A 12241-nucleotide genomic window follows, 5' to 3' on the forward strand; every position below is an offset into this window, starting at 1 on the left:
AAAGTTCTAGAAAGTTCTGAGGTCAAGACCCATGTTTAATTTTGTTTAACCCGGTGAGTGCTCCATAAATGTAATTGGCCACAGAACCCTTTTTCAATGGTATCTGTCAACTTGCTTCAGGACTTCTTTCTTGAGACACTAATGAGATGACCCTGGCCTAGCTCATCCCTCAAACTACTCAACGAAGGAAACCCAAGCTTCAAAAGAGAACAATGAGGATCACATTCAGCTTTAGCTGGTCTGTGCCAGGCAAAACCAGACTCCTGGACTGCCGACTCCCAGTCCTAGATCCTCTCTCCTACATCACCAATGTGGGGAATATCAGGAGCAATCTAAGAGTTCAACAGCTTCTGGCAACTGATAGTTTAGACTTCTGTTTTTCTAGTGGCTTTTTAGGGATAGTGATTGAATATATGTGTGCTTATAGTGTCCAAACATAAAGCTACCTCTCATAGTCTCTTTAAAACAAGATGAAATTATTTATGAAGTTTAGTTTTATCTAGGCTGCCCCCACTTGTCTTTTTAAAAAATATATATTTTTTATCTATTTCAGAGAGAGGAAGGGAGAAGGAGAATCATTAATCAGTTGCCTCCTGCGTGCCCCCTACTGGGGTTTGAGTCTGAAACCCTGGCATGTGCCCTGACTGGGAATCAAACCATGACAGCCTGGTTCACGTGTCCATGTTCAGCCACCGCACCACACTGGTGGCCATGTGTTCCCCCCATTCCTGTTTTATCTTTATTTCTTAGGAGATAAAATGACTATAGATGAAAGAATCGCTAGACATGAGTCTTGCTTGGAATCAAAATCTATTTTATCATTTCCTGGGCTTTGAATTTCAAAAAAAAAAAGTCTATTTATTGGTCTCTTTTGGACCGTGAGGTTAAAGTACATCTGTCATCCACACAGATTTAGCTATTGGTCTCTGGGTTGGAGCAGTCATGAAATTATAGGCACAGTAAATTTAGACAAGGACTTAATTTCACTTTGGTCTGCCTATTAATCCACATGGCAGGATAAACATGGTGCGCCTTTTGGTTCCATAGGAACATGTGTAAAAAATTAAGAAATCTTTGGTGACAAGACAAAAACTGCTCCATGAAAATTAATTGGTGTTTAATTGCGGATGTATGAAACACGATATTTACAGACGGCCTGCCTTTGAGTCTGCATAAACAAAATTCATCTTGGGCTTAAGTTGCCAGTTGTGCTTTAGTGGTTCTCCAGCCCACAGCAGGGCAGTGCCATTCCCTTGGGAGAAAGGAACACCTGGAAAATATAACCATTGCAGAGCCATTGATGTCTCTGGTTTTTTCCCCCCACTTCCCTTTATTTTTGTTATAATAACATTAAAGAAACTGGTTCCTTCGTTTTTTGTCAAGCATGCACTTCCATGAAGCCATGTGGCTGCTTGCGCCCTGGGAGAAGGGGCAGCTGCAGGCTAAATTTGCCATCCTGCACTCATTGACATCCTTTTGAAGATAAATGTTTCTAGGAAGTACACATCGGCAGAGTTATGGAGCAAAAATAGACAGACAACTTTCAACTTCACTTTGTTTCCCCCGCTGAGCATAAGAGAACTGGCCTATAACAGAAAATAAAAACTCAACTGTTCTTCAAGGTTTTTATTTTAAAGCACCTTCTTGTTTTTATTAAGTGACTTCTCAGATTTACCATTTCCCTAGCAGAGTTGGAGACTATCGGCCCAGAGTGACTGACGAAGCTTTATAACTTTTATAAGTCAGATTTGTTCATTTTAAAAGCCACATGTTTAAGATGCAGGGCACAGAGAATTTCCATGAGACATACTTGTGGTTCAGAAAAAAGAAAGATACCAAAAGAAGCTGTCAGTCATGAAATCTATATTTCCTTTTAAGTGGTAGAATCGGAATAGACCGTATTAGTCAAAATAAGCCAAGCAATGCCATATGTCATCTTTTAAAACAAACTGTTAGTTTGGTATACTGGACGGTAGAGAGTATACTTTGCCAGTGGATTAGTTAGTTCTTGTTATTGAAGCAGTTGAGTTTATTCTCATAAAAATCAGCACCATTGCCCTATCTCAAAGAACCTGAGTGTCCTGAGCTCCCCCAGATGTACTTCTCAACTCCGGGATACAGTGCTGACCCCCTCCTGCTAGATGCCAGGGTCATAGGAGAAGAAAAAAAAGGAAGGCCATATCGGGGGGGACAGTTTTCTTACTGTTCAAGAAGGATATGATTGGTGATTTTCAAAGAGACACTTGCTCAGAAGCAGTTGGGGCTTTGATTTTAGTTACTATCCTTTGCCCTCTTCTGATCCATAACAGTTGATACAGCCACCTGCCCCCAACAGTGGGCCTCAGACCAAGTCAGAGGTTATATTGAACCTCACCTTGAAATGTAGAATGTGAACAATGAAAGACAGGGTGGGGCAAAAGTAGGTTTACAGTGGTGAGTGCGCAAAACACAAGAGTTTATTCTTGTATTATTGTTTATTAAGTATTGTATTATTTCCATACAAATAACTGTAAATCTAGTTTTGCCCCACTCTGTAGTGAACTTGTCTATGTAAAACATTGAATTTCAATCCTACCAAATCCTGCTGGTGTCATATTGTGATCCTTCAATTTTCAGTAGTATCTCATCCATAGGCTAGAAGGTTTAAAAAAATCCTGGGGTTGGGCGGGAGGCATTATGAATTAAATATATATTTTAAACAATGTTGATTTCAATATCTCAGAACAGAAATAGAAAGAAATGTGCCATCTTACAGAGCTTTAAATACTATAATTCTTTTTCTCTCTGTGTTAGAATCTTTGGTGAATTGAAAGCAAAAAATTCAAGACTCTTGATGTCCATTACATTATTCCTTCTCTAATAAATTGGTCTTAACCTAAGTATTTTATCCAAAGCAAACTTATAAGTAGAAAGCAATAACCAACTTTTAAAGAGTTTTTTAAGCAGCACATGCTTCCATGTGATGGAGGAACTTCATTAGATGAAGTGTATTCAGTATCTCTTTGTGTCTGTAATTGAGTTTTCATCTCTCTTTGTCCCCACTGTAGTCTCATGAAGGAAGAAACCCAATCTAGCTGTCATCTGTACCCCCAATCAGTTCTTTGGTTTAGAATTGAAGAGCAGTAAGCCCCCTTGATGAATAAATGTTTGATTGATTGAATGAATTAGACATTTTGTTACCCAATTAATGCAAGATTGTTTTTATACCCTATTTATGGCCTTGAAGTTTGACAATCAGTCTAACTCTTAATACTTTTGAATAGAGATTTACTGAACACACTAATTTTTAAGGTTTCCTTCTCAGCAACTCGTTGTGCAGCAATTATGTAACTAATGAGTAGTCCCACCAGAGATTAGAGAGGAAGAGTCAGTAAATATTGTTCAAATGTGTTTGTCTCCATAGTAAAAAGGTGAGTGGAAGGTGAAGCAACAAGTATTGAGGAAAATGAAATTGTGAAGATTATCTGGATTGAACTTTCTTCTGTTTCAATAAATTAGAGTTGCCTATATCAAAAAATATAATGAAAACTCCTTTACAAGGTTGTTGAGAAATAAAACAAGGCCATCTTTACAAAGTGCATAGCCTATGAAAGGCATTCAATAAATATTAATTCTCTTTCCCTTAATTTGAATTTATGGCAGTCCTTAAGAACTATCATTGTTCCCAAATTTTGTGTCATCCCCTCATTCTATGAAATTATAATTATATATTTTAACCATTTCATAATAGCAAATTTGAAGTATGATTGGAGTTAAAATTTATCCAAGGTACAAAATGGAAATGTAGAGAAATAGATTTTGATTTCCCAATATGTTATCCAGTGTCATATCCACTAGATAAATGGCTTCCAAGTATTACAAATGGAATGTAAAAAAAAAAAAAAAAAAAAAAAAAGTCAAGTGGAATTTTATCTAAGGAGACTCTCTCTCAGCCATATTACATGTTTGCACATGCTCCCTCTAAACCAAACCCACTTTTCCATTCTTACCTCTAAGTAGAAACAGATTTCAGGATATGGAGGGAAGACACAAGGAGTTTTCTAGAAAGAGACCAAGTTGAAGATGGCTAGTGTGTTTCATTGAAGACCTTCCCTCTCACCAGGAAAAGCATTCTGATTAATTAGTGATGTCTGCCACAGGCCAAGGAGAGGGGACATTATCTGTGCCATGCATGTACCAAACCTGTGCTTAGTCCTATATTGTTGCTTTTACATTTCAGCTTGCCACACCAGTATTGCTTTTTCTAAGTTGCACTAGCAACAAGAATTTAGGAAAAATTCAGGAGGTCAGAATGTAATCAGCAGATCTGACTTTTTTATGTCTTCTTTCAAAAATATTAAGTATTTTGAGGCCTTTGCCAGAAATCCAATTGAATAATGACCTTTAAGAGATTTTAAAAAACATTGAACAAAAAAAAAAAAAGCATGATTGTAGCACATCTCATCCATCTACTTTGTGACGTCAAAACTTCAAAATTCTAGGAAGAAGATGATTTGGTTTTGATCTGCTACATACACAGTAGACAAGGTTGATTTTTCTCCTTTGATAATGTGCATTTAATTGGTTATTTAGAGTTTCATTTTATGCTTTTTAAGTGCAGTTCATTTTGAGTAGGTGAGAGTAGATAAACTTCTCTCCATATATCTTAAGGCAGAAACTGATAGTTATTATTAAACTGTTTATTCAGTCCTTTGTTTGTAAGCTTATTCTTCTTTGATTTGTTCAATGTTTTAATACTAGGTCTTTTGTATGGTGACAGATCTTAAAAATAGCATGCTAAGCAAATAAGTCAGATGGAAAAAGTCAAGAACCATATGATTTCATTCCTATGTGGGATAGAAAACTGCAAACAACAAATGAACAAACAAAAACTCATAAATGCAGAAAACAGTGTGGTGTTTGGCTATCCAGTTTGGCTCAGTGGATAGAGTGTTGGCTTGCAGGTTCGATTCCAGTCAGGGGCATGTACCTTGGTTGCAGGCACATCCCCCGTAGGGAGTGTGCAAAAGGCAGCTGATCAATGTTTCTCTCTCATCAATGTTTCTATCCCTCTCCCTTCCTCTCTGTAAAAAATCAATACAATATATTTAAAAAAAAAACCAGCATGGTGGTTACCAGACGGAAAGGGGAGAAAGGGAGAGGTAGTGAAGGGTAAAGGGAGTCAAATATATAGTGACAGAATATTTGACTTTGGGTAGTGAACACAATGCAATATAAAGATGATGTAACATGAATTGTACAGTTGAAACCTATAAAATTTAACCAACGAGTCTAAATTTTTTTATTGTGATGAGAAACATAAAACATACAATTTTCCATCTTTTTTTCAAATATAGTTCACATTCAATATTCTGTATTAGTTTCAGATGTACAACATAGTGGTTACTTGAAATTTTAAATGTAGGCTTTATTATTATTCAGGTATGGTGAGGCCAGTATATCATGAGATGATTACCATTGGAAGATTGTTACGGTTCCCAAGAGTAGGAAGCATACTATACTGGTGAGGGTGAGGGTGGGGGTGAGGATGAAGGTGGGGGTGAGGGTGAGGGTGAGGGTGGGGGTAAGGGTGAAGGTGGGGGTGGGGGTGGGGTAGGGGTGGGGACACATAAGGAAGCTTCAGAGTTGGTCAGGAGACAGAGGGAGCGAACTAAACATGGGCAAGAACCTTTATTATAGTTTCCATGAGAAGGAATGGATGAAGCAATGTAGCCAGATTTAGGGGTGGCAAGTGTGAATAATTTCAGCGGGCTCTGGAGCATAGAAGTTGTCTCTAGCTGCTACTTGGCTCCGGGGTGACTAGGACAGGGGGTTCATGGCCCTGAGTTTGAGAGCCCATAGAGGAGGTGGTGGTGATTGGCTCTGGACTGGTTAGTTTTTACTTGAAAGGAGTGCTTGAAGGAGAGTCATTTACTATAGCTAAGAACTGGCCATTCCTGGGAAGGGCCCATTTGCTAGGCCATTACTAGCTCCAGTGTGCAAATGGTTCCAATCATAAACTAAACACACATTTATCTAAATATTGGCCGGGAACCATGCTTCCCTTTTTGTTGCTAAAGGGAGTCCACCATCTAAATATTTGCAGGGGTGTTTTCTTCTCCTTCCCTGAGTCACACCCTATCTTCCTAAGTTTAACAACATGGAACTGATCACTTGACAGGTACTTACATCAATAACAGCTTGACTTTCCCTGACAGTGTGAAAGCAACATAATGACTCATGTTAATTATTAGGCTGACCACCTGATTTTGGACATATTTATAGTTTTTTATGTGCACTGTATCTTCTGTGGTTTACAATCTGAGATGCTTTTTAAATTTTATTCACAGAGTTGGAGAATAAAAAGCATGAGTGTTAAAAAAAAATACACAAAAAACACAGGTCACCCAAGAAGTCTGTAAGCACCAACCATTTCACCCTGAGCAAGTGCTAAAGGTGGAAGGAACCATTTCAAGAGACTAAATATATGTGTTAGACTGTTGCAGAAAGTGCATTTGTTGCCTTAATCTTTCTGCCAGTATTAAAATATGTTCCAGGTATTTTATTGTGATTACTGATTATTTTCTTCAGCCTTACACTTAACATTATTGCTCAGATTACAATTGATCTTAATTCCTTTTTTAAAACTACAGTTTCCATGGAATACATATGCTAGCAAAGCATCTGGTACCTACACTTGGGATATTAGTAGATGCTAAATAAGAAAGAACATCATGGTCAAATAAGTAAATGCTAGATTAGACAATGTAAAACAAATTCTTTTCTGCAGGATTTCTCAGGGCCTTTGATAAGAAAATGTGAATTGCAAACATCAGTTCACATTGATGGACTGATATATAATAATGTAGCATCTTCCAAATCTAGTAGGCCACAGATCCTTCACTATTTGATTTTTCATAGAAAGCATATTCTAAAGTAATGAGTGGCAGACAGTATATAAAAAAAGGATCAATAAAAAAAGTTTTAAAAATGCATTTTTCTGCAATGTAAGAGTCAATTTTTTAGATGGGGAAAATAAGGCATAAATGCAATAGACTTCATATAATGGTGTGAAGAAACAACACAGAAAATATTCTGAAGTGATATATCATCAATTGTCAAATGAATTATGCTAATTTTTTTAGTAGAGAGGTGGGATGAACAAACAGAACACAATTTTCCATATACCCATGTGCAAGGGACCAGAGGTACAAAACACGTAACATATGGTTGCTATGTTAGAGAAGTGAAAACCTCAATGGAGAGCCAGGACTCTGTGAAGCGAGATAGTGTGATCCAAAAATAGGCCAAAGCATCTCAACCTTTGCATTAGCAGGGTGATCAGCAGAGTCAGTAGATTTGGGGTGAGAGTAAAGATGCTGCATCCTTTTTTTTCCTTTTTTTTCTTTTTTTTTTTTCTGGGTATTTATTTCATGGATATTTATTTATTACTCAGGGAAACGATGGTTTATTTATTGTATGAGGACCCGCTGGCTGTCCTCTGCTAGGCCGCCATTCTGGGTGCCTAATAAAGCACTCTCACCCTCTCTCTGCCTCCGGTTCTTTTCAGAGAAGGGGTGTCTGATACCCAAAGAGGGCACAGAGTGGGCGCGGCAGCCTCATGATGCTGCATCCTTAATAAGCTCCTAAACAATGCTGATGCTGCTGGTCTAAAGCTCACACTTTGAGGAGCAAGAAGTTAGGGCAGAAGTTGGTCAACTTTTTCCCACATAGTAAATATGTTAGGATTTGTGAGCCATACAGTCTTTTGCAACTACTCAACGTTGTCATCCTAAAGCAAAAGCAGCCATAGACAGTAGGTAAGTGAATGAGCATGGTCGTGTTCCAAAAAATTTATAGATCACGAAATTTGAACTTTATATAATCCTTTAAAAATATTATACTTTCAAAAAATTTTTCCATTAAAAAATATAAAACCATTTCTCAGCTCATGGGAAACAGAGAAAAAGCAGTGGGCCTGCAGCAGGCTGCACACTTGCTGAACTGTGAGTTCGAGATCAAGATAGACGCTCCCGTGGAGAGTCCGTGGAGGCTTCCCTGTGAAGCACATCTAACCAAAGCAACTGATCTTTTATTTTAATATATATTGTTATTGATTTCAGAGAGAAGGGAGAGATAGAAACATCAACGATGAGAAAGAATCATCAATCCTCTGTCTCCTGCATGCCCCCCCCCCACACACACACACACTCACACACACACACACACACACACACACACACACACACACACGGGGGATTGAGCCCAAACCCAGGCATGTGCTATGTCTGAGAATCAAACCATGGCCTCCTGGTTTATAGGTCGATGCTCAACCACTGAGCCATGCTGGCTGGGCAAATCTTTCTCATTTTTAAACCTTTTATTACATTGTGTTCATGCTTCTTTTTTCCTCTAATAGTTGGTTTATGGATTTTATATGAAAGATTAAAAAAAATTCTAATTGGCAGTACAGACAGACAAGCACCTTAACCAATTTAACCAGGTATTCCTTCTGTTTCCTGTAGTAAGTAATGCAATGCCTTCCACATAGAAGATGCCAAGCAAGCAGGTGTTTGATTGCATTTAATCTGTCAAAGGAGCCTTTCACGTGGCTGTGAGGAGGAGGAGCTCCTGGGTGGGATTGACGTCGTAGAGTGTAAGGAGAGCATTCCAAGAAGGGGAACGTGGGCAAGTAATACCTAAGGGCCGTGTCAGGGACAATAAATCCATGCAGATGTTTGACAGAAACAGTGGATTAGTATAGGGAAGTGATAGAAAATAAAATCGGGGCCAACTTATATGGAATGCCTCAACACAGATCTGAAGTTTAGGGGATGATGTATGTAGGGAACAGTTTCAAGAACTTTAATCTGCTACAGGATATAGAAAAGATCCATAACTCACTGGAGATGAAGAGATCAATGAAAAGATTTAAGATTAATTAAAATGTAAGCCATAGTTCTCATGGGTGAAGACCTGGACTATGACCCTGGAAGGAGAACAGAGAAGAAGGAACTCAATGATGGCTCCAGGCTGGAATGCTCTCCAAGACTTTAGAAAACAAAGGAAACCACAAAATACCCCAGAAGCAAGAAATACTGCTCTTCTCAATTGCCTCCAAATAACCTGTATGCATTGTATAGGCTGCTCCATTGACTGGGTTTTAGTGTGCGTGCCTGTTTGTGTGTATGTGTGTGTGTGTGTGTGTGTGTGTGTTTAAAGTTTCTTAATTCCCCAAATCATATATGTTTTGTGAGTATCCCATATTTATTTTTAATACAGTTTCTGGAGATAATACCGGATTATTGACAACCTGGAGTGTTAGCAAACAGATTTGCTTTATTAACATTTTCAGATTAAAAATAGTCACATACCTATTTTATGCTATATAAATACACACACACACACACACACACACACACACACAAAAAGCCTTCCATGCCATATTTTTACAAAAAAGGTACCAAAGCCAAAGAATTTTCTAGAAGATTAGGCTCAGAGGAAATCTCCAAGTGCTAATTAAGAGCTCAATGGACAATACAGTCCCAGGGACTTCAATCCTTTCCATTGTAAGTGGCACATTCCTACATATTTTAAAAAAAATAAATCACATTTGGAGGGAGGTGGTGGTGGTGGGGGGAGGTTGGGGCAGCTTCATAGTTTTTATAAAACTCCTGTGGAGAGTTTGAGGTGCTGGGGGAATAAAGGAAAAAGTGTGAGAGAGAGCTTGTGTTAAAATAGTCTGGCAGCTTGCAGCCTCCCACATCAAGGTCCTCGTTGTTTGGGGATAGAAAAGTGCTGACCAGCAAAAATGAATTACAACTCCATTTCTCTAGTTGTGGAAGCCAAGCGGTCTGCTAGAGACGTTTGTAAATATCAGAAATGTGGAAGACATTAACTCTGTTATTGCTCAGTTGATCAGAAGTCTTAGGGTCAATGAAAATATTGCTGCCTCTGATATTTTTAACGCGATGATTAGTTTCCCTTGGTACAATAGATATTTTGAGCATAACGTTTGTATTACTTTCATATTTTTCTTTAGATAAGAATAATAGATAAAATTGGAATAAATCTAGAAGTCATTTAAAACATTCTATAAGACACTCTGAATTTCTGTTCCTTTTCTTCTGCACTTGAATGGTCTCACAAAGTTGGACAATGTCGCTTATTTCCAGGTTGACAAAACATACAGAATGCTTTACAAACAAAACCTGTGGGAATTGTCTAGTCATTCATCTCATGGTCTAGAATGTAGAGTTCCCATCAGTAACATGGACACATCTCTCTCTTTTTTTTTTTTTAATTTAAGTTCTTTATTGTTTGTGTATGACCCACATCCCGCATGGTTCAGGGTTTGGGCACTGGAAAAGGGGCCATGCGCAAATGAAAGTGATGAGACAAGAAATAATAATTTGGAAATTGGGGGGCCAGGCAGGAGCCCAACACAAGAGGTAGGACTCCACTTGTGCTCAGGCTTTGCCATCCTTTTATTCAGTTTGGGATTGCCTATAGCCCTTAGGCAGGCAATTCCGAGTAAAGGACAGACTATCTTATCAGTAAGGATTTACATAACTATTTGGTCAGGAAGTTGCTTCAGCTACCTTGTTGTCTCAGCTAAACAGTGGGTGCCTAGCTCTGACCTTTGCTAGGGCTGAAGGATCACCAGAGTTCTGGGATCCTTGTCCACCCCTCTCTGCTAGTGAAGACAGTAGGTGGCTTCCCACAGTTGTTTAAAGTATTGCATGAGTCTTCTTTTTCCACCATTGACCTCTCCCTGGCTGCCCTCATCCCCTAGTGTGTCCATTTGTTATGCTCATATGCATGCATACAAGTTCTTTGGTTGATCTCTTTCCCCTTTATCTCCTGCCTTCCCTCATAGGCTGGACAGTCTGTTAGGTGCTTCTGTGTCTCTGGTTGTATTTTTGTTCATCAGTTTGTGTTCATTATATTTCACAAATGAGTGAGAATATAATGAATCAGTGACTGGCTGATTTCACTTAGCATAATGCTCTCAGGTTCCATCCTTGCTGTTGCAAATGTTAAGAATCCCTTCTTTTTTTTGTAGCAGTGCAGTATTCCATTGTGTAGATGTACCACAGTTTCTAATCCACTCATCTGCTGATGGGCACTCAGGCTGTTTCCAAATCCTAGCTATTGTAAATCGTGCTGCTATGAACATAGGGGTGCATATATCCTTTCTGATTAGCGTTTCTGTTTTCTTGGGATATGTTCTTAGAAGTGGGAACACTGGGTCTTTTTTGATCAAACAAGCATCTGATTGTAGAGCATCCAGCCTTCCACGTCTGCTGTATTATTTTAACCACCACCATTTCCTTTCTTTCTCTCCTCTCCGTTGGCCTCCGTTTGGCATGCAGATGGTTCTGTGAGGGGAAGGAGCTGCACAACACTCCTGACATCCAGATCCGCTGTGAGGGCGGGGACCTGCACACCCTGGTCATCGCAGAAGCCTTTGAGGAAGACACCGGTCGCTACACCTGTCTGGCCACGAACCCCAGCGGCTCAGACACAACATCCGCCGAGGTGTTCATTGAAGGTGAGGAGGTGTGCTGCCGCGGTCAGCGGTGTGGATGGTCCCACACCATGGTTGGCAAACTGGGGCTCGTGAGCCACATGTGGCTCTTTGGCCCCTTGAGTGTGGCTCTTCCACAAGGTACCATGGCCTGGGTGAGCCTATTTTAAAGAAATGGCATTAGAAGACGTTTAAAAAAGGTGGCTCTCAAAAGAAATTTCGACCCTTGAACTGTTGATATTTGGCCCTGTTGACTAATGAGTTTGCCGACCACTGGAAGAGCTTCACATCGCAGGGCTTCGCTGTGAATATGCTTTTCCAACGCAGACAGCGCAGCGGTGTGGTGATGCAGAACTCATTTCTCCCGAAAACTGTGCGAGTAAATCGAACAGTTCCAACACTTAGGCATGAAGCCACCGGGTCTACTGTCAACATGTGTTCCTTTTCAATGGAAACATTTCAGTTACATTAATTGATTTAAAATGTAAAGTACCCAATTCACTTTTGCTTTCTCTAGGGAAAAAAGAATGGAAACATATTGAAATATGGTATCTACTAACCAAAGTTAAACTCTAAATTATTTAGGAAATCGTGAGAATAAGGGACTATTTTAAAGTATTCTCGTTTGTATTAAATTCTAGAATTTTCCCTCTTTTAAGACTCTGCTCTTCCTGCTAACTAAGACTTAATGGGCAGGCAGGAAATAGAATATTTTTATTTCTATCAGTTCAC

General features: G+C 39.1%; 1 protein-coding gene across 6 annotated transcripts in view; it reads left to right on the plus strand.

The window, feature by feature from the left end:
- Positions 1-12241, plus strand: part of PALLD (palladin, cytoskeletal associated protein) — a 375164-nt gene that overhangs the window by 145414 nt on the left and 217509 nt on the right. For all 6 annotated transcript variants that reach the window (XM_036425035.2, XM_036425040.2, XM_036425034.2 and 3 more), the window contains exon 2: positions 11355-11533. In XM_036425035.2, the coding sequence (XP_036280928.1) occupies positions 11355-11533 (179 nt within the window). The remainder of the gene's footprint in view (positions 1-11354; positions 11534-12241) is intronic.

The sequence above is a fragment of the Pipistrellus kuhlii genome, unplaced genomic scaffold, assembly GCF_014108245.1.
Source record: "Pipistrellus kuhlii isolate mPipKuh1 unplaced genomic scaffold, mPipKuh1.p scaffold_m20_p_8, whole genome shotgun sequence".
Lineage (NCBI taxonomy): Eukaryota > Metazoa > Chordata > Mammalia > Chiroptera > Vespertilionidae > Pipistrellus > Pipistrellus kuhlii.